The 23,468-nt window shown below is 39.5% G+C and overlaps 1 protein-coding gene across 6 annotated transcripts in view; it reads right to left on the reverse strand.

Moving 5' to 3' along the window:
* Window positions 1-3,263: 3,263 nt before the first annotated feature.
* Window positions 3,264-23,468, reverse strand: part of LOC109455057 (V-type proton ATPase subunit S1-like protein) — a 43,375-nt gene continuing 23,170 nt past the window's right edge. For 2 of the 6 annotated variants that reach the window (XM_019746364.2, XM_019746360.2), the window contains 7 exons: window positions 23,145-23,185; window positions 22,815-22,873; window positions 21,105-21,340; window positions 15,459-15,509; window positions 12,294-12,534; window positions 8,152-8,444; window positions 3,264-4,862 (listed from right to left, as the gene is read on the reverse strand). In XM_019746364.2, coding sequence (XP_019601923.2) covers window positions 4,847-4,862; window positions 8,152-8,444; window positions 12,294-12,534; window positions 15,459-15,509; window positions 21,105-21,340; window positions 22,815-22,853 — 876 coding nt within the window. In that variant the 5' untranslated portion in view covers window positions 22,854-22,873; window positions 23,145-23,185 and the 3' untranslated portion in view covers window positions 3,264-4,846. Of the gene's footprint in view, window positions 4,940-7,400; window positions 8,527-12,293; window positions 12,535-15,458; window positions 15,510-21,104; window positions 21,341-22,814; window positions 22,874-23,144; window positions 23,186-23,468 lie in introns of those variants that run through there. The other 4 variants (XM_074328765.1, XM_019746361.2, XM_019746362.2 and 1 more) reach the window with 3 other exon arrangements.

Consider the following 23,468-nt stretch of genomic DNA (forward strand, 5'->3'; position numbering starts at 1 on the left):
ATCTCTGTAAAAATCCATCCATCCATATTCTCTCCACCCCCTTTCTCTCTCTCTCTTCCCTTCCATAGCCCTGGAAGGGTCCCTAGCATTGTGTTCTTATGATTGTATGTTTTTGTAAAAGTTGTAAAAATAAGCTACTTCAAATGCAGTCAACTTTTAAGGTTTTTAATTAGTTATATTTTGTTTTTCTAAATAGATGATCACCTTCATGCCTCATTTATATTTGTAATTTTATATTCATTTTCCTAAAGAGGATCTTCCAAATAGTAGCTGTTTCAAAATCTGCATCTGCCCCTGCAGAGGTCTTCCTGCATTTGAGGTCAGTTCAGAGTTGATTTTCCTTAAAACAAAATAAAACCCTTTTGCAGCTGCAGGATGAAATAAATGCAAACTGAAAACAAATGGAGAAGGTCGACAAGTCCTGAGTCCTGACCACAAGGAATATAAACATGAAGTCAATTCAGTCAATTCAGTCTTCACAGCAGTTTGCATTCAGGAAACTATCACTGTAAGAAGGAGGCCTACACTGGGAAATCAGGCTCAGTCTCGGAATATGCACACCTTCAGCAAGAAGAGGGATGGAACGGAGGGCATCGGAGCCAAAGAAAGGAGAGGAATACTAAGGGTAGAGCATTTATCCCAATCTCCACAAACATATTCTCCTGGACCGGGACCCTCCTGAAGAGCAGAAAAATTAATAACACGTAAAGAGAGTTTCATATCTCATTGGAATGACTCATTGAGGTGGGAATAAGAATACGCCTGTTTTAAAAGAAGAATTTGAGACTATGGAATAGGTTTCTAAATCCAGTGCCTCACATAAATGGGACAAAAACTCTTAAGGCCAGAGATGAGTTTTTGCTCATGATGATGCCATTGCTGGTTAAAAAACACACGAACATTTTAGGAAATATTTTATCACTGTAATATAGTTGAAAATAAAGTTTAGCTTCTTAACTAAAAACTGTAATAATATGTACTCAACAGTCAAACATTTCGCTAAGAACAAAATTACTTTTCTCCATGTTTCAAAGCTTTTCTGTTGTAACTTTTAAATTGAAGAATTAGTCTATATCTTGCATGGCCCTGACATATATACTTTTTAAACATTTTTTAAAACCACATTTATCTCACATAAATTGTAAAACCACATTTATCTCACATATATAACAGGATGGATGATGGATGGATGGATGGATGGATGGATGGATGGATGGATGGACGGAACGGATGGGGGGCAGGCAGTGAGGGGCAGATAGCTATCAATAGATGAAGAGCTGTTATTTTAAAAGTGCCTGAGTTTGACTTGGGTGGATTACAAAGAAAGACTTCTGATGAGGGACACAGGCTCTTTTTTTTTAAGAACAACACCAACACCATGCTGAGCACGTTGATTATGAAAAGTGAAGTTTTTTAGGGCCCATCCTCCAAGATTGAGGGGGGACCGGGAGGGAGAAAAATAGAAGTCTCCAAGATGGTGAAAGTTTGGGTCAAAAGAGAAAGATGGCAAGTGAGAACTTCGCTGTGAGAGGGAATTAAAAGCCCTTGAACAGAGAATTTGAAAGTATTCCCTGGCCCATGCTATAGTTCTCCAATTACCCCCTAACTTTCCGTGAAAGTCCGTCGCTGACATGATGCTTGTGTCAGTGTCAGACAGCAACTCCAGGAACTGACAGTAATGGGAAGGTGAGGCCACCAGAGGGGTGATTGAAAATCAATAGAGACAGAAAACCAGAGCTAGAAGAAACGAGAACAGACGTCACTGGAAGAAACGAGAACAGAAGTCACTGGAAGAAACAACGAGAACAAAAGTCACTACAGCTCCACCCTCCTCCTGAATTCTCAGCTATCTTGGGGAGCAGATGTATTTCTAACACTAAGGGGACTCAAGATCCTTGATTAGGAGAGTAAACTCAAGGCTGACTCCAGAAGGCCAGCATCAAGGTTACATCTGTTGCTGAATAATAACCATTATAACAACTAAGGGTGACCACCTACATTTGTCCTATTTTTCCTTCAAAAAAATGTGCAAAGGTCCAAACCACATTTTAAATGCCATTTATTTGGAACTAGAAGTTTTGCTCTAGTACCATGTGGTCCTTATAAAATGTTGATGATCTCAGCAACTGAAAGCATCATAGAGCAAACATTGCAAGTTCTATAATACTACATAGAGAAAAATCTGACATAAAGGTAGATTGTCCCCAAACGTCACTGAAAAGCTGGATCTGTTCATGTCAGTATCTTTCTAACTCTGAGGGGTAAGGGCATAGAAAGTACAAACAGGGTTAGAGGCAGAAGAGGTAGCTGTTCAGTATTCGCCCCAAAAGGTTGTGTCCCTTCTGTGTCTCCACGGAGGAAGAACAAGTGGCCTCTCCATCCCTCCCCCCAAAAGGAAATCTGTAACATTACAGATTCTCTGAGGACCTTATTCCATCAGTTTCCTCCCCTCTCTGGAATATATATGACACGTATATATTTTTAACCTTTCTCTATACCCTGGTTCCTTCCTTCTACACCAGAAGCTCCCAACTGCAGAGGCAATCAACTTGGTGTGGTGCCCATGCAGCTTATTAGCAATGATTTTTTTTTAAATACTGTTTGCATAAATTAGAGACTATTTAAGGGCTGCCCTTGAATATAATACCACTCTTACAGTCCGATCTGCCTTTTTGAGTGAAAAAGCCTGTTTATTTTCTGGGAATTGTCTGCATCCTGCAGCTACCTATTCCAGCTACCCACCTTTGTGCAGCAGGGATCTCAAAGGACTATCAGGCTGTAGAGCCCACGATCTACCAGCAGAGGGTAACAATACATGGGCACTACCCATATGGGAGGGCATTACCCATGTGAACATAGTTGTTCAGAATGTCACAGCAGGCAGATAGAAACAAAACAAACACCACAACCTTAGAACCTGCCTTATCCTACAACATGCTCCTGTTTCTTCCATTTGATTAAAATAGCGGTTTTAAATTCTTTCTGAAAAAAACTGTTAGATATGAAACAAACAAAGCAACAAATAAGTTTTAACTTAGCTAAACCTCTGTGTAAGTCTGATACCCAACAGGAAGCAGACACTCTCAAATTCGGATCAGTTAAGGAGGGTTTATGTACAAAGGGACCATTTGTTAAGGTCCCAGAAGAATACAGGAGACCCACAAGGAACAGTACAGTTGCCTGGAGCTAGTAGCAGCAGACTTGTTACCATCTCTGAGCCCAAAGGAACAAGGGAAGAAGTTACTAAAACCCGGAAGGAGAGAGTCATGTGGAGGCCATGTCGAGAGACGCAGTGATCTTCAGAGAAGGAATGCAAACCAGTCCAAGGTAGTCCCTCTGGGAGAAAACCAGGGGGAATATTCTGAGCTATCTCTACTCCCACTTTTCCATGGAGTATGATGTTCATCAGTGACCTTCTATTGGCTAAATCCAAGAAATAAACACTTAGTGCTTTTCTGGCTCTATCACTCTCTAGCATTTAACATGACTAACTATTCCCTTCATCCTGAAAGCCTTTTTGCCTTTGATTTCTGAGACACCACTCTTTTTGTGGTTTGCCTTCTTCCTTCTGATTACTTCTACCCTCGCCCCTTTACTGATTTCTCCTTCTCATCCTACTCCATAAGGATGGATTCCCCATGATCTCCCAGCAGCCTGTCCTTTCTCCTTGGGTGATCACATTCATTTCTCCATCACCACTGCCACCTCATGTTGAGCTTTCCCCCTATACCCATTGATGCTAGACTTACTCTGGGTTTCCAGAGACCAGATCTTGAGACAAGGACTTAAATGAAAGTCATTTATTTTGAAGGTGATACCAAGAAACATCATTAGGGGAGCAGGTAAGTAAGACAGGGCAGAGAAGGGAGTCAAGTGAACATTATCAACCAAGATATCACAATGAGCAAACGTTTAGTCTTGCTGGGGAACCCCAGGAAATGGTGTGAAATACATTCTAGAGAGGTCTTAGTCAAGGGGCAAACGAGCTGGAGTATTTATCCACAAGGATGAAGACCATTCCCAGGGGACATCAATTCTTCAGCACTTCTAGCCTGCCATGAATGCAGGTAGAGCAGCCTCTGAGGGCAGTTATGGGCAATGGGAAAAGTGGTAAGGGACAAAGAAATGTGGGTGGGACACTGACAGCATCTGCTCCATCTCCAGTGTTCTATTTCGAGTCCAGACCTCTTTATTTTGCCCCAGACTCACATATTCAGCTACCTACCTGGATCTCTCCCATCTCCCACCCCCACCCCTACCCTCATCTGTTTCTCCCTGATTGCAAAGACTGGCATCCCCATTCACCCAGCACCCCACATACTTTACCTACCAGTTATTTGTGATTTGCCACCTGATTGCCAAGTCCTATTGAACCAATTTCCTAAATATCTTTTGTAGCTCCTTCCTCCCACCCATTGTCTTAGTTTAGATTCTCCCTCTCTGTCTCTGAAAGATTGCAATAATCTCCTAACTGGCACTTCTGTCTCTATTTTACTCACACTTACCGGTACATACCATGTAAGCATCTTGCTTAAACTCCTCTCAAGAGCCTCACCATTACCTAAAGTCAAGATTCTAAGTCTTTAGTTGCGCACAATGATCCATTCCATCTCTTCATTTCCAGCTTCATCACTCTTCACTCCTCTAAATACCTTATAAGTGTCTGCCCACATACATGTATTCACAGTTCTCTGCACACAATAAAGTCCAATCTTTACATATGTGTTTCCTTCTGCCATGTTTGTCCATCTTCACATTACCTACCTGGTCAACTCCTACTCATGTCAAACATCACTTTCTTTGCCATATTGTTCCAGACGTCCCAAGAAGACAGACATCTGTTAGGCTATGCTCCTGTAGCACTAACAATTATAGATAACAACACACATCTGTTGGGTTGATAATAAAAGTATCCATGGGAATAATGTAAGTTCTTTACCTGAAGATCAGAACATATCAGAAGTCATGTAAAAATACAGAGACTGATTGACACGTATAAAATTATTCATGATAATGCACAACATTAGACATGAGGACCACAGACCCTTTTTTAAGAGGCCTCTTTTTCATTCAAGGGGCATGAGTTACGAACAGACTCAGTTCTAGGAATCTACTATGACGGCTCAAGTAAGGTCTTTTTAGACCAGAAGTAGATTATGATTATTACTATTATTCAGATACATGACTACTTCAGTGGACTGCCCAACCACATCTGTCATAGGTCACTTTACCATTAAAAAACATAATCTAATCTGATTAACACTCCTGCCCCTCAGCCCTTTAAACGTTGCTACTTGACCTCTGCTACTCCAGGATCGCGGCATCCTTATTGAGACTAAGGATTTCAGTTCAAGGATCTCCTACCTTCATCCATAGCCTACAGAGGGCAGCCACTAGAGCACTTTTCAAAAATGCTGATGCTATCTTCTCTATGTACTTTGCAGTGCTATGACAAAAGGAGTGTCCTCTGGGCCTTCACAGAGGAAAACAGTTATGGGGAGGGAGAGTAGGTCATACATGATAAATCCATTCCTACATCCCAATTCTCTAAGTTATTAAATTTCTTTTCTTAATATTACACCAAGGGATTTCTGGTATTGCTGTTTCATTTAGTGTATGACACTGTTGAATCCAAATTTTAATCAACCCACTGAGAAAACTTAAAAATACTCCCAACTGCTCAAATCAACACATTTAGTCCAAAGTCTGGTAAGAAAAACTATGTCAAAAAATTCAGCCCAATCTAAAATTATACACCTTGCTCTTTGAGTTAGCACCTTCAGACTCCATTTCCACATGTATTGGCCCAAGTCTTTTGCTACATAAATTAGCAAAACCTTGCAATTTCATTCTCCCAGATTTGACTTTGCAATTGGTTCCCTGGGAATGTGACTCTACTTGCCTAGAGTCACTGAGGAAAAGTAGCACCCACTGGCCAGATAACTAGTCTGGCAAGGCCATCAAAGGGTTTGCAAGTAGGGCAGGAACAGATTCATCTCTCGGAGGTAGCTTCTGCTAGCAAGAAAAACTTAGTGGAGTATGGGGCTTCAACATTCTTAAAGTCATCTAAATTCTCCCAAAAGTTACCATTCCTATTTCAAGGTTCCTCTCTTTCATAATCAATGCCCTCATGTTCATATAAGAGATGTAGAAAGGCTGTGAATTCCATCTGCAATGCAGTTTACCAATTTGTTTACCAATTTGCAGGATCAGACCTGGATCTGAGTTTCAACTATGTCAGTCCTTTGACAAGAGGTAAGAGCTCCTTACAGATCGTTATAGATCTGCCCCAGGCCTTTCACCACACCTTGAGCTGCTAAGCTAAGATCTTGAGCTATTATTTTCTTTCTATAAGCTCTCCGGCGCAGATACAAAGCAAGCTTATTCTACAGTGTATCTCCCATACCTGGGGTGACTATACATCCCAGTTTGCATGGCACCACCCTCTTTATGGCTGTTATCTTGGAATTGCTGACAGTCCCTTTCACCTTCAAAAGTGTCACAGTTTGAATAATGAATTATGCTTACCCTTCATGTACCTATAGCCCATCACAGCAACCATTTATACCACCAATGGACAACCAAGGCAACCACAGTGAAAATCTAACTGTTTCATTATGGAATGATATGGGCTTTCAGTTTCCTATTCCCTAATGCTAACAGAATCCCCACTGGTTTTAAGCCAGAGTCAGATAATCAATCCTAGATTCCCATTTTTTTGAAGGTCTGTTCCCTGCAATCATCTTTGGTACTAATAAGTACATAAATCAAGACTCTTAGTTGTAGACTACAGAATCTACTCTAGGTATTCAAACACAAAGGAATTCACTATAGAGTTTTAGGAGCTTCCAGAATTCTGAGAGGGCTGGAAGCAAACCTACATTCATGGCCAAGAATAACGCAGCCAGAAGAAATGTCCAACAGGAAACTGTTCTATCAGAAATCCCATAGTCATTGTCATTTGCTCATTGGCATCTAAGATGGCAACAGACTGGACCCATCCACACAGCTGCAGAGAAGATCCAATTTCTTTGTGTGTGATCCCCAGCCCTGCATAGTTCCTATCTTCATTCTAAGTTTTAGGCTGGAGTGTCTTCTTAGGAGAACCAAGGTCATGTGTGGAACCCTAGTTAGGGAAATGCAGTGTACTTTTTATATGTAAGATCTTTTTAACACAGAAGACCTATCAGAGAAGTTTTGGTGAGGATAAAGAGTGAGCCAATCTTCAGTATCTGCTAGGAACTGACAAAGATTATGGGGGAATCCATATTGAAGAAAGTGGTAGTAAGAAGATTAGTGGTGCTTCCGGAATTTCTAATAAGAGTTTGGGAGACACTGTCTTATTGGAAGGGGGTTTAGGGGATTTGCCTTAAAGCTGTGTTTGCAAAGCAAGCACACTGTTTTTACTTAGCTCAGATGTTTATTTCAAATAGTACTCAGGATTGCTAACAGAGGTCTAAATCAGACAAATGGGACAAACCTTGGCACTACAACCAGAGGGGAAAGGGGAGATACTACCAAGATCATCACCCCTACTTCATAGATTGAACTGGGCTGCCCGAGTAGCAAAGTGAATGACAAAAAAAAAACCTTGAATGAAGTGTTCTACCATTTTGACAGGTGTATCCTCTAAACAGTTCTGTGAAAGAGGAAAAAAATAAAAAAGCTTATTTTTTAAAGACAAAATTGTGACCTAATTTCTGGAAAATGGGAACTATGTTACAAGGTATTTTTAAATCTGGAACTTCCAGATAACCTTGTATTCATTATTTCTACATTTATCACATGGAAACTGGCAACAGGCAAGAAGGACCAAGTGTGTTTTCCCTTCTTCATATTGCATCTTTATTTTTTTGTGTGAGTCCCTAACTTGAAACATCACTTTGCTTTCAAGGTAGCTTTAGGGCAATGAATGATCATATTTATTTTTGTGGGATTTCTGAGAATTCCCTTTTCATTGCCCAGAGTCTATCCATGTAGGTGAGTAGATGCTTGAAAATGTATTTTGTGCATGTATTTTTTTTTTTTTTTTTATCAAGCCATTTGGTAAAAAACCTTGTATCGCAAGTCGAAGGGCAGACTAGAAACAACTCCTTTTGGAGACCACTGTGGACTCTGTGAGGGAGACGGGGTTTGTGCTGCTAAACATACATTTTGCAGATTGGTTGGCTTCTCAGTTCATAGCATTCGACTCCCTGGCTCCTCAGCAGCTCCCTCTCTTCGGCTGCGTCTCGAGCTTTCAACTGGGGGACGTGGGCCGGAGAGGCGATGAAATCGTAGTGCCGGTCCAGATAGCGCAGGTAGGCGAGCATGTGCAGGGCGTAGGCCAGGACCAGCAGCAGGATGAGGGCCGTGGCCAGGCCAATCAGAATGGCTGGTGAGAAGGAAGGGGCGCAGTCTCGGGCCTCAGCGAAGCGTCCGTCCTTGATGGGAAAGCCTTGGATCTGCCAGGAGAAGGAGCAGAGCGGAAGTGACATATTCTCTCTCTTCTGAGATCTTCCCAGTTGGGCTGGGGGTTCTGGACCCCTAATGAGGCAAATTTAAGATATTGTGACCATTTTTGCTGAATAATTTAAACGCATGATCTAACAAATGTGAGTATGCTTATGGAACAGTAAAACTTAATTTTAAATCAAGACTGACCTAGAAACTCCTCTAGGATATATGATTGTCATAATTAAGAGGCTCATGAAATTCAAGGCTCTTAAATAAAACTTGTTTTCATCTGTTTCTTAGGAATGTTCTCGTTCATCTCAAACCACAACTGCTGCAGTATCTCTAAAATTTGAACGTACTCAAAATTTTGTGTGTTAGTATCAATATCCCAAAGAGTTTTAAGTCTCAGTTTTTCTGCCTTTGATTCTGTTGACAGGAATTAGACAGAAAGAGTCTTTTAAGGGAAGATATCATGATTCTCAATGAGGTAAAATGGAAAATAATAAAAGCTCACACCACTTATTGAGTATTTTTTTTGTATGTATCAGACATTCCTTTAACTCATTTAATATTTACTTGTATAAGAGCCTGTAAATTACTATTTTATCCCTACCTTATGGATGAGGACAATGAGACACGAAAGTTAAGTAACTTGTCCAGAATCACACAGCATTAAGTGTAGTAAAGCAGTAATTCAAACAGCATCAGAGTTACGCCTCAGTTTACTACTTCAGAACTGCTACAGTGTTCTGTCTCTTCTTCCTCCCATCACATCTTTATCAGTCGTACTCTACAGATTTGGTACTGTTTTTTGGAAGAGCTGTATATCAACCCCTCCTTCTGTCCTATCCAGAGAACAGAAAAGAAAGCTTTCCCATATGTGAAGATGAAGTGCGTTAATTACTGGGAACCAGGAGAGGTTCAAATTGACAACTGGCCCAGTATCTAAATACTGTCACACTGAAAGAAACAAGGCTACAGAGCAACTACTCTAAACGACAGTAATCATTTGCGGAAGGCAGCCCCCACATTTAGCTGGGTTTTAGAAAATAACTCTGTGCTGCATCACTTTATTCAGTCACCCAGTTGGATTTAAAGGAATACAACAGAAAATTCAATTATCCATGAGTGCTTTACTGAGAACTTGTTTTTAGGACTTAAGTGGGCCCAGTACCGTTTCCCCGAAAATAAGACCTAGCTGGACAATCAGCTCTAATGTGTCTTTTGGAGCAAAAATTAATAAAAGACCCGGTATTATATTCTATTATATTATATAAGACTCAGGTTTATATTCATTTTTGCTCCAAAAGATGCAGTAGAGCTGATTGTCTAGCTAGATCTTATGGGGGAAACACGTAGCACTTTTCCATGCTAAAATGATCGTAGCCACCCATCACGCCATATACCTTAGGGGCCTTTCTCACCCAATTGTCTAGGCTCTAGACTGAATCCAAAACAGATTCTGAAGGAGATTCTTGGCCTGGCTCCTGGGATCCTTGGCCTGCCCCCTTCATGAAAAGGCCTCATCTTCAGAGTAGTGCCTGAAGAGTCAAGCTCTTAGTTATAAAAGCTGGCCTCAATTAATGCTGCAAATCCAGCCAAAGAGAATGTCCTCACACTGACTGCCACGTAATTCTTAACAAGACTTGGTTGAGAACAGTATCTGTGGAGAATGCCTGAAGGATATGTTGTCCGTCCCTTTTCTGGACTAGAGAGCGCAAGTACGCTGTATCCAGCCCACAGGTGTGTTTTGTTTGGCCCAGAGTTCTGAACACCCTGACAACTTCCTGTAAGAATCCAGATTTCTAGCTTCTACTGACAAGTCAAAAGATCCAGCAACACTGGGCCGGCATTCCCACAGAGCAAAACTTAGCAGGAGCTGAATAACATACGCTCCTTGTGATGCTGGCTACCCTTTGCCACAGTCCCCAGCTGGCCTACCTGAGACATCTGAGTGTGCCATGCATGTGACATCACTCACTCCATGCTTTATTTCTGGAGTATGCCAGATCAGCAAAGCAGCCTATGTGGGATGCTGCCGTCTGTATACATCCCTCAGCCACCATCACCTCTTCCTTGGGCTGAGTTTGCATTCTGCCATCTGCTTCCATTAAGGTGTTTTAACAAGGCCCACCTCTGACACCCAATGCTGTGCTCACTGTAGGGCTGCTGTCCAAAATACCAGCACGTGCTGCACAACCCTGGGATGGACGTACTTCTCGCAAGCACATTTTCAGTAGTCGTATGGACCCCATGGACATGTAACTGGATGATGATTCTTTCTTATGCTGACTGCTCCAAAGCTTCAGAGCCAAGTTACTGAGCCACCCCGAGCCAGGGCGGACAGATGGCCTTGTGGTTTTATTTACCAACTTCACCAGTGGCTCTAACTGCTCTTTTCTTCCTTTGTTTTTCTTAGCCTTATGTCTTCGCCTATTTTGCAAAGTTATCTTTCTTGTAATAAGTCACCATAAGTCATTTCTGGAACAGGGTGGAGGCATAAATCAGTGAATGCCTCTGTTCTAGTTAGATGAGATTGTGGGTGAATTATTCCTTGTTTTCATTATTACTGCCCCATTGCCCTTCCTGCATGCCTCTCTTTTAAGGGGCAAGGGAGAGAAATATATATATGCCTTTGGAGCTAGACAGTCCAGAATTCAAATTCTGCTTCTACCATTTACCAGTTACATAATTTTGAAAAATTATGTAATGATTAGAGCTTTAATTACCTCATTTGTAAAACAGGGATGATAATAGCTACCTTGCAGCATTATGATACATTTGGAAGACAAATATATAAAATAACTACCACAGTGCTGACACACAAGAGGGGGCTCACAGTGGTAGTTATTGTTTATCCCGCCACAGTCCTGAGGTTGGCACATAAATTAGGCCGTGAATTCTTTACATCCATAAGGATATTGAAATTCAGAAATTGAAAATTGAAAAGGTGAAGTAATTTGCCCAGGTGGCTGAGAAGTAATTTGGAACCAGGTTTGTTGGGCTCTAAAATGCAAGTTCCTTCCATACCCCAAGCTGCAGCTCATCAATACCACACCTCTCCAAGCTTGGGGAGGCATGTAAATACATATATAAAAATGTACTTATTATATATTAAATATATATAAATATACATGTATACACAGATATGTGAACTTCCATTTATATATGGGAAAGAGTGTTAAGTGCCCATAAAAGGGATAAGTGTGCCTGCTATGTATTTCAGTGAGTTAGAAGAACAAGTTAAAGCTTTTTTCACAGGTAAACAGGACAGAGGAACTTGACAGATGTCTCTCAGCCTGACATTCTAATGGTGAAAAGAACCTCTTATGCCCCCATGCCTTTCCCCAAATATTTTCAAGAGGATCTTTGAGATATTTTTGACTCCCTGGCTGACAGTTCCATTCCTACGCTAACTGCCAAAGCTGTCACTCACACTACAGATGTACTTCTTATCTGCCCCGATAGGATCACTGCTGCACTCCCTGAAGGAAATAAAATAATTGTCTGATAATTCCTCTCCCTAGAAGGGCCTCTCACTCTTGGAAGTGTCAGTCACTGGGCTTCAGGCCACGGCTTCATTCCGGCTTAGATTGCTGGCATTCCTCCCTGATAATTATTAGTGACTGCATAAAACTGACGGTGAAAGCAAGAGGGGTGTGGGGTATGCAGGGAGACGAAAGTATTCGCTTCCATTTCAGACCTTAGAGGATAAAGAAAAAATTACCAACATTATTTTAAAGGTACCCATTCCTTTCTTTCCCTTAAACACCTATGTTTCAATCACAGGTGTTTGCACACAAACACTGAGTTTCTTTGGCACCAACCACACAGGAGCATATGTTTTAGTTTATTACCTGGAAATCAACAAAAGTGACCTCCCACAGGCTTGACATATCATCCATGTCACTGGGCAACAAGAGGGCATCATATCGCTGTAGGCTGCTGACATGCTGGCAGTGGTAGGAACGACTTGTCAGAGCATAGATGCCAGTTGCGTTAAAAGTTGCTTGGATTGAATTATTAAAAATAATCTCGACTCGGTGCAGACTAAACCAGCTCTGCATGGACAACTTGTTGTAACTGGTAAGGGTGAATCTGAAAATGATCATGAAACAGTATTACCCCCAAAGCTCTTTTACATTTGCTGACACAGGACGTCCTCTATGAACAGTACAATTGTGCCCTCTTTTGTCAGGTAGTAGAAGTGGCTCCAAGAGAGCCTTTCACTTCGGTTCTGAGCAAGAGCTTCCTGCTGAGTGGGAATGAAAGCAAATGACAAGGCAGCCCATGAAAGTGAGCAATATAATTCCTACAAAAGGAAAAACACAGAAAGCTCGGCTTTTTTCTGTTTTTTTGTTTTGTTTAGTTTAGTTTTTAAGAGAAATACTACACTTTTTTTAATGAATAACATGCAAAGACTAAAGTGTTAAAAAAAAAGTCTATCGCAGTGTTTCTCAAAGTGTGGTCCCAGCACCCCACTATCAAGCATCACCTCGGACTTTGTTTAAAACTGCACTTTTCAGAAACCCTGAGGATAGAATCCTCCAGGTGAATTTGAGGTACAACACTTTTTAGGCCTTTTGTTCTAGAGCGTGATGGATCCTACCCACCTGCAATCCATTTCTTCTTTTATTTATTTTTTTCATTATTAGCTCCAGGTGTACAAAACAACATAGTGATTAGACATTTACACCCCTCACAAAGTGATAACCCCAACAAATCTACTACCCATCTGACACCGTATATAGCTATTGCAATACCATTGACTATATTCCCTATGCTGTACTTTACATGTCATGAATACATATATTTATTTTTAATTATAGTTGACATTCAATATTATTTTATATTAGTTTCAGGTGGCTTTTTTCTGTTTTAGAGTTAACATTTGATTTGATTTTTGCAAAACGACTGATAAAAACTTAAATGGACATTATTATAGAATTAGTTAAATAAATAATGGTAAAAAATAATAGCAATAGCTCTTACTATGTTTCAAGCACCCTTCTATGATTTTTGTGTGTATTTTATTTAATCTCCACAACAACACCATGAGAGAGATAATATTATATCGTCACTTTGCAGGTGAGGAATCTAAGACACAGAGGGGTTAAATAACTTGGCAAGTTCACTGTGAGAGCAAGTATTGGAGCTGGGCTTTGAATCCAGTCTGGTGACCAGAGCTCTTATTCTTAGCCATTGTGGAATGGAATATTCTCCAAACATAAAAACATTATAATATGCATAGGCCATGATCATTTTCTCACTGAAAACAAAATGTGTGACTGCACAGAAAAATATTCTGGAAGAATAGAGATCAAAATGTTAATAGTGATTACAAATGGTGGTTGGATTATGGGTGATTTTCATTTTTCTTTTTATAACTCAATTTTCTGACTTTTCTGTTGTCAATAGACGTGTTACTTTGTCTTAGGGCTTCTACAGAAGCAGACCCTGAGATAAGAATGTGAATACAGGAAATATTTTTGGAAGGTGATCCCAAATTTATTTGGGTATTTAGTCATTCAAAATATGTAGAACAGAGAGAAGAGAAATGACAAAAGAACGTAAGGCAGCCAGAAGTAACATATTATTAAGCGAGTTTCCACAGTGGGCAAATGGGGCTAAATGCCCATGGGGGACCATGGCAGCCAGAGTAAAATGCATGCCTGAGTTATGTCATCTGAGGGTGAAGGAGCCGGGGTTCTAATACACCTCTCTCAGTCACTGGGTGAGGGCTGCTGGGATAGGGAGGGAGGCAGTGGGCACCTTTGGCCAGTGAAAACCTCTAGACAAGAAAGACTGGCGATTGAAAGTTGAGTTGGTGGACTACAGTGCTCTCAAATGGAAATATCTGAGGGGATCTAGATGGAGTACTGACAGTGTTTGCACATTATTGTCAAAAAAAAATTCATAAAGCTTTTTCCTTTTTGGAAAAAGGTATGATTTGAATAAAAAATATTAACATTCTATATCAAACAGATACGTTATGTGTTTAGTCATGTTGTGGGATTCTATTTTTCTTACAAAATTTCTCTGAAAGGTGATGGCATGCATTTTTCTCTGTTATGATCAGTTAAACATTTGTGTCCCGTGATGTGTACGCAAGTGTTTTGAGGAGAGAGTTTTCCAAGGTTAAACGTGGGGAACACGAGGTTAGTCAAATTTAGCAAGTGCAACAACCTTTCTAAAGAGCCTGCCTTCAAAGAAACCTTAATATACAAATTTACACTGTGAATCTCCAAGAGGAGCACATGGTGTGCAGTCTCTCTCAAACATGTTTGATCACAGAATGCCTCTTCTGGGGAATCTTAGAAATATTTTCACAGAGCAGAAGTATTTCATAGAACACAGCTAAGGAAAGACTGCCCTAACACATTCTGCCAGTTTTCAAGTAATGTCAAAGGCACAGCTACCTCTAGTAAAAGATTGGTCTTATAGGAAAGGAAACATATTTTTATAATAATAAAAAAAATTAATGCCTTCAAATTGCTGCCCTCTTCAGAGCAGTTCCTAACTGCTTGGATAAACTACTGTTGGCAGATGCATCCTTCCATACATAAACACAGAAAAATGTAAGCCTGTGCTGACTGTCTGCTGGGGAATTCAGCTAACAGACACATTTTCATTATCGTTAAATGATGTGTGATTCACTGTAAGGAGCTGTACAGAAAATAACTTCAAACAAGAGCCTCAGCCCTTGGAGCTTTAAATATATTTCATTCTTTGCTCAGAGGAAAAGGGTAACACATTCTCACATTCATGCGTTCATGCGTTCTCTAGGTCCATAACTGAGGAAAACCATAGATGCCTTCATAAAAACCAAAGAAAGCGTTACTATAGAATCCCATCACATAACGCGACTGACTTTTCAGTGTAATTAGGTAGATGTGACATCTCACATGTCAGTGCCTAGCACATTGTGGGCGCTTGATACTTACATGTTGAATGAATACATTATATGGAGCTAATCTGAATCACTGAACCTATGATACTCCAAAGTGGTATCCAATACCTACCTTATACCAAGACCTTTGGGATTTTCAGCATCACCAAACTTCAGAGACAACCTAAAAAAACAGAAACAATACAGTCTATCAAAATAAGGATAACCCTTACTTCACAGTATACTTGAAGATTACCTCAAAATTACCTAAAAGCAACAAATAAAACTACAAAAGTTATAAAAGAAACATAGGAAGACATTTTTGCAATCTTGGGTAGGCAATGGTTTCTTGAAAAAACACAAAAGCGTGAACCATTAAAAAAAACGGATAAATTGTACTTTGTTAAATTCAAAAAAGTTTGCTCTTCAAAAGGCACTATTAAGAAAGCAAAAAAGGCAAGCCACAGAATGGCAGAAAGTATTCACAACACACACATAATAAACTTGTATCTAGAATATAATAAATAACACTAACAACTCAGTAAGAAGACAACCTAACTTAAAAATGGTCAAAAGACAATCACTACACAAAGGAAGATATACAAATAGCCAATAAGTACTCAGCATCATTAGTCATCAGGAAAATATAAAATAAAATCACTATAAGATACCATGGTATAGTAATCAGAGTGATAAAAACATTTTTAAATACCTACTCGTAAGCTTTTAATCTCTATATTTATTGACATTTTCTTGAAATTTAACATGAGATGTCCTCATAGCAATAACCACATTAGTTCCCTTTGAACCCAGTTCTTCTCCCTGGCAACATGAAAAGAGCCAGATGTCATCCTGCACATGCTGGGATTTGTAACACAGGTGAGGAACACCAAATTATGAACCTGAGAGTTTATATAGGACAGAGACAGCAGCCCCCCATCACCTCCTGAGACAGCAGAAACATTTGCTTCCTTAGAGTCAAAAATTTTCCTTGATAAGAGAAAAGGAAAGAATCCTTGGTACATATCTCAGAATATAAGCAGATGAGTTTCATTAGCCTGGATGCAAATAGTTCTCCACAAAGGAAACAAACAGCTGAGGTCTAATACCACGGTGTGTAAATAAATGTCTCCAAAGGGAAGACCAGAAGCTTCCCTGGGCTTCCAAGCCCTGGAATGTCTCCGTGATCCTAAGCTCATTATTCCTTGACATGTGAACACATTCCTCTGTGGTGGGAAATCTTTTACTAACTCCAAGGCTCATCTTTTAACCCAGGTCCCAGTAAAAGGTGTCCAGAAATTACTAACCACGCAGAAACATAAAATACAGTCCCACACTGACCATACCAAGTGTTGGTAAGGATGTGAAGCAACCGGAACTCTCATACGGGGCTGTTGGAAAGGTAAACGATAGAACAGCTTCAAAAAACAGTTTGGCAGTTTCTTAAAAAGCTACACACACACACACATACTATGTATTCCAGCCATTCCACCCCTAGATATTTACCGAAGAGAAATGAAAATATGTGTTCCTACAAAGATTTGCACATGAATGCTTATAGCAACTTTATTTGGAAAGTTATCTGAAAACTGGGGGAAGAAACAAATTTCCATCAAGAGGCGAACAGATAAATAAGCTATGATGTACGCATATGATGAATATCAGAATCATTATGCTAAAGTTAAAGAAGCCAAACTAAAAAGGAGTGCATACTATATGATTATATTTATATAAAATTCTAGAAAATACAAACTAACCTGTAACGGTAGAAAGTGAATCAGTGGTTACCTGGAGAGACGGGAATGGCAGGAGCGATGGTTTACAAAGGGGCACAAGGAAATTTTTGAGGATGATTAAATGTTTGTTCTCTTGAGTGTGGTGATGGTTTCAAGGGTGCACACATATGTCAAAACTGATTAAATTGTACACTTTCAATATGTGCTGTTTAGTATATTTTATTTATATTTCAATAAGGTTAAAAATAGGAATGATAAAAAGCTAAATAAATAATTGAAATGGGAAAACGTGAAAAATATAAATGCACAAAGGATGACAATGCTAAGAGACATTATAATATATAAAGGTTACAACACCTCAGTATACATTATAAAACAAAAAACAGCAAAAGTAGATAGTTATAACATATCCAATTACAAGCTTGAGAAAAATACCACATGGATGTAATTTCATTAATTTGTTTCCACTTATCATGAAAGAGAAATGTCAGCGACTGAGCTGAAGTTTATTTTAATACTATTATGGAGGAAAGACAGGGGGTGTTTAAAATAAACCTATAAATATTTTTATTCCCTAACATCATAAGCTTAGCTACCTTAGAAGCACTCATTTACAAACACTTTATAAGCTAAGCTAATTTACTCAGTAAAGGAAGTTTTCAAGAGGAACTTTCTCTAACAATATTATGGTAGTCTGTTATAAATTACTGAAAATAAAGAAATAAAATGCATTTCTTTAATAGTACTTTATAAATTTGACTGGTCACTTATTCTAACAGAAATTTCTCTAGTTTTTCCAAGGACTTAAAAGGGAACCAATGTGGTTATTGCCAATTTATAAGTACCCATGAACTGGCTCGTTAGCTGAGGAACTAAACCCTAAAGCGAAGTGATGCTGAGACTACCCTAATCTCTGCTCCCCTCTCCTGATGGAGCAGCTCAATGGCCTCCGTGCTTGTGGCGCTCCAAGAACTTTCTCCAGCCATCCTAGTTTCATTGAAAGCTGTTAACATGCTCTGCTGCAGACTAAAGAACACGAGGCCAGATTTCAACACAGCAAACCGAACAATCATTCAGTGACACTCTTCTCAGTGCCAAGCACTGCACCATAAACTGGAAACACAAAGAAACAGCACCTAGCGAGTCACTCAAAAAGGAGCTTCTTTTACTCTTCCGACTGCCTTGCCCTCCCAACTTTCAAAATGGATTCTGAATTCTTCAGACTGTAAGTGCCTAAATTCAAAATACAGACAGATGCTAGGATTATGCTCTATTTGTAGGGCTTTCAGTATTTAAAAAGACTCCCGTAGCTAATCTGTCTGCCAACAATTTGCCTTTCCCTGAACATTTTGCTTCCAACTGCTAAAACATGGTCATCTGTTTTTTAATCTGTGCTTTTGACCTTCTGTGGTTACGCCTTATGCCTTTCAGGGACTCCCTTTCTGGTTCTTGAGAACAGAAGATTTTCTAACGGCAAAGGCATCTCACTACCCTGTGCCATTCTCAGGCATCAGGGACGCTCGGTCTCAGCAGCTGGGCCCTGAAGGCGTCACATCCTAGGGAGCCCCCATTGGTCCCTTTGGGTGGGCCCTCCAGAAAGCCTGCCTTCACACTCGCCTGAGCGGGACTCCAGGAAGTAGATGCTGCACACTCAGTTCTTGTCCTAAGTACAATTCCAGGACGGTGACCAAGAAGAAACAAGTCAGGTCCCACCCAATCATTAATGGATTCATCACAAAAACCAAAGCTTCTCTAGGCCTCTTCACCAGGTAACTAGACACTATTTTACTCTAGTTAGCGTAAGTATGTTAGGAAGGTAATCAACTACTTCGAGTAGCACTTGACAAGTTCTCCCAGTTCTCATGCATACGTTTCCTGGTTTGATTTTCCCAGTCGTACGAGATAGGGCCGAGAGAGGAGGTAAAATGTCATGGTTAAAGACGTTTTAGACCCCAGCTCTATTACCGTACAGGCTGTATGACCTTAGCAAGTTGTCTGACCTCTACAAGCCTTGACTTCCTCACCTGGAACATGGGTAATAACAGCACCCGTGACTCAGGGACTTATTCGCAATAGTATTGTGAGGAATAACAGACCTTGTGCCTGCGAAGTCTTGCATGGTACTGGCCCACAGCAGGTGCTCAAGGCCTGTTAACTAAAATGATAGATGCCCGAAGCTTTTAAGTTTGATATAGTCCCATTCATTTATTTTAGCTTTTACTTCCCTTGCCTTTGGAGTCAAATTCATAAAATGCTCTTTGAACCTAAGGTCCATAAGTTTAGTACCTATGTTTTCTTCTATGCAGTTTATTGTTTCAGGTCGTTGATCCATTTTGAGTTAATTTTGGTACATGGTGACAGATAGCAGTCCAGTTTCATTCTTTTGCACGTGGCTTTCCAATTCTCTCAGCACCATTTATTGAAGGGGCTGTCTTTTCTCCATTGTATGTTTTTTGCTTCTTTGTCAAAAATTATCTGTCCTTATTTATGTGGGTTTATTTCTGGATTCTCAATTCTATTCCATTGGTCTGTGTGTCTGCTTTTCTGAAATCAATGTAACTTTACTAACAACTGTCACCCCAATAAACTTTAATTTTGAAAAAAATGATAGATGCCATCATCTCCCTCTCACAGATGATGCCCCTACGGTGGCTCCAGCGTGTGTAGTCACAGAGCTCACTGGCAGAGCTGGGCCTAGAAGCCAAGTTTTCACACTTTCTATCTCTGGGCTCCCCATGATCTTCAAGGTTCTAACGTCCAGCAAACAGCTCTGGTGCCCTGATCTTCCCCACAGATATTCTGGGATCAGGATAAATGGAATCAAGGGTGGTCAGTCAGCTATGGACAGGCAAGATGAGCCCCAGGCAATCAGCTCCTCTCTGCACAGCTGACCACAAATAAAGCGCCCTGTAGGGAATTAATTAGAGCCTGAGGAAAAAAGGCTGCGTTCTCAGCAGTGCTGGAGTCTCTTTGATAGTTGTGCTGTAACAGAATAAATAAATCTGGGAGGACTCTGGGTGCTTATGCTTACAATTCCCTAATTCCCTAACAAGAGATAGTTATCTCGCATAACAAAATAGTAAAACTTGTAATATAACTTGCAAGTTTATATTAATAGAATCCATTTTTACCCATCATCAAGAATTTTTAAATGAGAAGTTCAGAAATAAAAAAGTATTTCCAGCCAAAGCACATACATATAAAAAGAACACACACACACACACACACACACACACACACACACACAGTATGCTGTGGTTTATACAAAGCATTCTGCCCATCTAAACCAGGCCAGAACAGAATCTTCCAAAAGCCTCCATTATACCAGCAAATGTTGAAACCAAGGAGGTTTATAGAAAGTGGGACATGCCAGACTTCCTCCCACTGGACCAAAACAAATACAAGCAAAAAACTTCTCTTGGACAACTGAAAAGCAAAGAAAGGCATTGGAAACTGGTTTCCTCTTTGAAAGGGATATTTGTTTAATTTGCTTATTTTGAAACATGTTAAAAAATTCTCTGAAATTTGGATGTTCAAAGGTAAACTTGCCCATTTGCAAATATTGTTCCACAACTTCAGAACACTCCCTAGAATCAAACATTTGCCCTGACTAGAGTCAGCCATCTCTGTTTCACCCACTAGAATATGTATGACTCTACTCTGTGATATGTAATTTGCTCCCTGGTGGACAAAAGTACTTTGACACCTCACATTTGGAATTGATAACACACCTGGAATCCTTTTCTCTTTCTCAGAATGAGTTTGAGAACCTTCAGTTTCAAGCCTGATTTTCCACCAGGTAATGTAACAATCAGCTAAAGTGATCTGAAGAAAATTACTGGGGAAAAAAATAACAAAATTTTAAAAATTAATTTTTGACTTATCCTTCCATTTTAGACATTAAACATTTCCTCAACGATGTGTGTCTCTGTCATGTACAAAGGAGCATACTTTTTTTTTTCTGAAATGACAGAAAACTGGACCATCCAGTTAATAGACTAAAATGGCTCCAAGGGCTTCCTCCAGCGAAATGGTCAACTTACATGGCACTTTCTTCACTGCAATTTGAGTTATGAAGATCCACTGTTGCCTTCTGGCCAAAAGCTTCATCTGTAAGGTCCAGCCAGGTCTGGTTCTTAAATTTAATTGTTATTCTTTTGGTCCAGAAGAGAATACAGGGAATTCCACCCATGGAGACATTAATGGGGTTATGAGGGCTGAATGCATTCCAAGGTTTTTCTTCTAAATGTTCTTGTCTGCTCAGATTGTAGTAGAGGGCCTAATTAACCAAGTAAATAAAATTTAAGAGATAAATTAGTTTCCATAGTACAAAAGACTTCTTGGAAGTAAAAGGTCTAATTCACAACCTGTTGAAACTCTGGTCTCTCTAGCTCCAGAGTCCATGCTATTGTGCGGCAAAGAAGATGAGTGGACCAGATCATAACAAGCCTAAAATGATAGGTGTACCTGAAAGGCACATAAACCCAGTTTCACAACACACCCAAAATGGGAAAGGACGAATTGTGAAAAAAAAAGAGGGGATGAACTGGTGGAGCACAGCAGGTTTTTAGGGCCTTGAAAACTATTACTCTATATAACACTGTAGTATTATATGCTATAGAATCCCGTGTAATACTGTGGATAGACGAATTTGTTAAATTTCATAAAATGTACAACACAAGAGTGAATCCTAATGTAAACTATGGACTTTTGTTAATAATAATGTATCAATATTGGCTCCTCAATTTTAACAAATGTATCACACTAACGCAAGATGTTAAATATAGGAGAAATTGGAGTGTTAGGGATTGAAGGGGTACATGGGAACCTTCTATGCTTTTTGTTCAATTTTTATGTAAACTTATAACTACCCAAAAAAACAATAAAGTCTATTTTTTAAAAATGCACCATGCCATGAAACTAATGGTAGTAATCTTGTCAGAAAATAAGATCTTAAGACCTCAAATAATGCAGGACTTTAAACAAAGAAATTAACATTCTAAACAAAGGAAACAGGAGGTTTTTAGAAATCAAGCATAATTCTCCATCCCATTAATGTCCGACAGAACACTCTGTATTGCATATGTTCTGTATCCGCAGTGTCCGATGCAGCAGCCACTGACTCTATGTGGCTATTGTGCACTGGAAATGTGGCCAGTGTGACTAAGAAGCTTCATTTTCAGTTTTACTTAACATTATTTCATTTGAATTTCAATTTAAATAGCCACATGTGGCTAGTGGCTACTGTCTTGGACAGTGCAGCACCAGGTCATTTCATATACATAAACTAGCAAGGTAGTCTAACATCGTCCTACATCTTATGAAACCTTTGCTGATTTCCAGGAAGCCTGAGACAACGCACTTCAGTACCTGACTCTGGAGGTCACGAAGGCAGGTCTGTACCTGAAAGAAGATCCACTTATCTAGATCAACTATTCCATACCAGTTACTCCAGTGTATACAAATGAAAGAGAAATTTAACAGGCAGCAGCAATCCAAGCTTGCCAGTAAACCAAAGATAAAGTGGTACTACAGTAATCCTGTTTGGAATTGTAATGAAAATTTACAAGAGCAAGTGAAACTTTAGTTTTTTCCTCAACTATAAAATTACCGTGATACATTTCCCCACTCAAAGTTCAAGCAAGAATTTTATTTATTAATAGAAACAGTTATATTTTCACAGTGGCTCTGACCTGATTGATATGTGTTTTAAATTTTTTGAAATACAATCTAGCTTCCTAACACATTCATACCTGTGTGGTTGGTACTGTGAAATTCTGGATTGGTTTCATATCTCCATTATTCTGTTGATCTGTAAAATAAATGACATGAGTACAAAGGGTAAATGTTATCGATCGATTAATGTAGGTCAGTGACAATAATATTCTAAGCACTGTGAAATATGCCAGACTTGTGAAATATACCGGCTTGAGCTTCTTTTGGCTCATAATTTAGAATACACTAGTTTAAGAGATTTTCATATGACAGACTGTTGGTGCAAGCACCAGTATTCGGGAAGACCGTCACAGACAAAACCATTCCTCAACCCCCCAAAGAATCATAGGAACAATTACAGGCCTTACCATTCTTTATAGTCACTTCTTTACTTGAAGGTGTTCGAGAGCTGAAATGAGAACATAATAAAATAAAAAGATGCTTAATAAATAGCTACATTTCAAAATCTACATGAAGTTTTAAGGAGGATATTTGGGTTTATTACATCCCAGCGTAGAAGAGCAGAACATTACCCTGTCAAAACTATCCACTTTTTAAAAGTGAATTTATGATTTAAAAAGTAATATATGTTCTTCAAATAAATAAAATATTTTACAGAAAAATCTTATGATACATTGTACTGTTAACATACTAAAGCAAAAAAATTCAACCCTTTTTATTGAAAAAACAGA

The sequence above is a fragment of the Rhinolophus sinicus genome, linkage group LG03 (genome assembly GCF_036562045.2).
Source record: "Rhinolophus sinicus isolate RSC01 linkage group LG03, ASM3656204v1, whole genome shotgun sequence".
Lineage (NCBI taxonomy): Eukaryota > Metazoa > Chordata > Mammalia > Chiroptera > Rhinolophidae > Rhinolophus > Rhinolophus sinicus.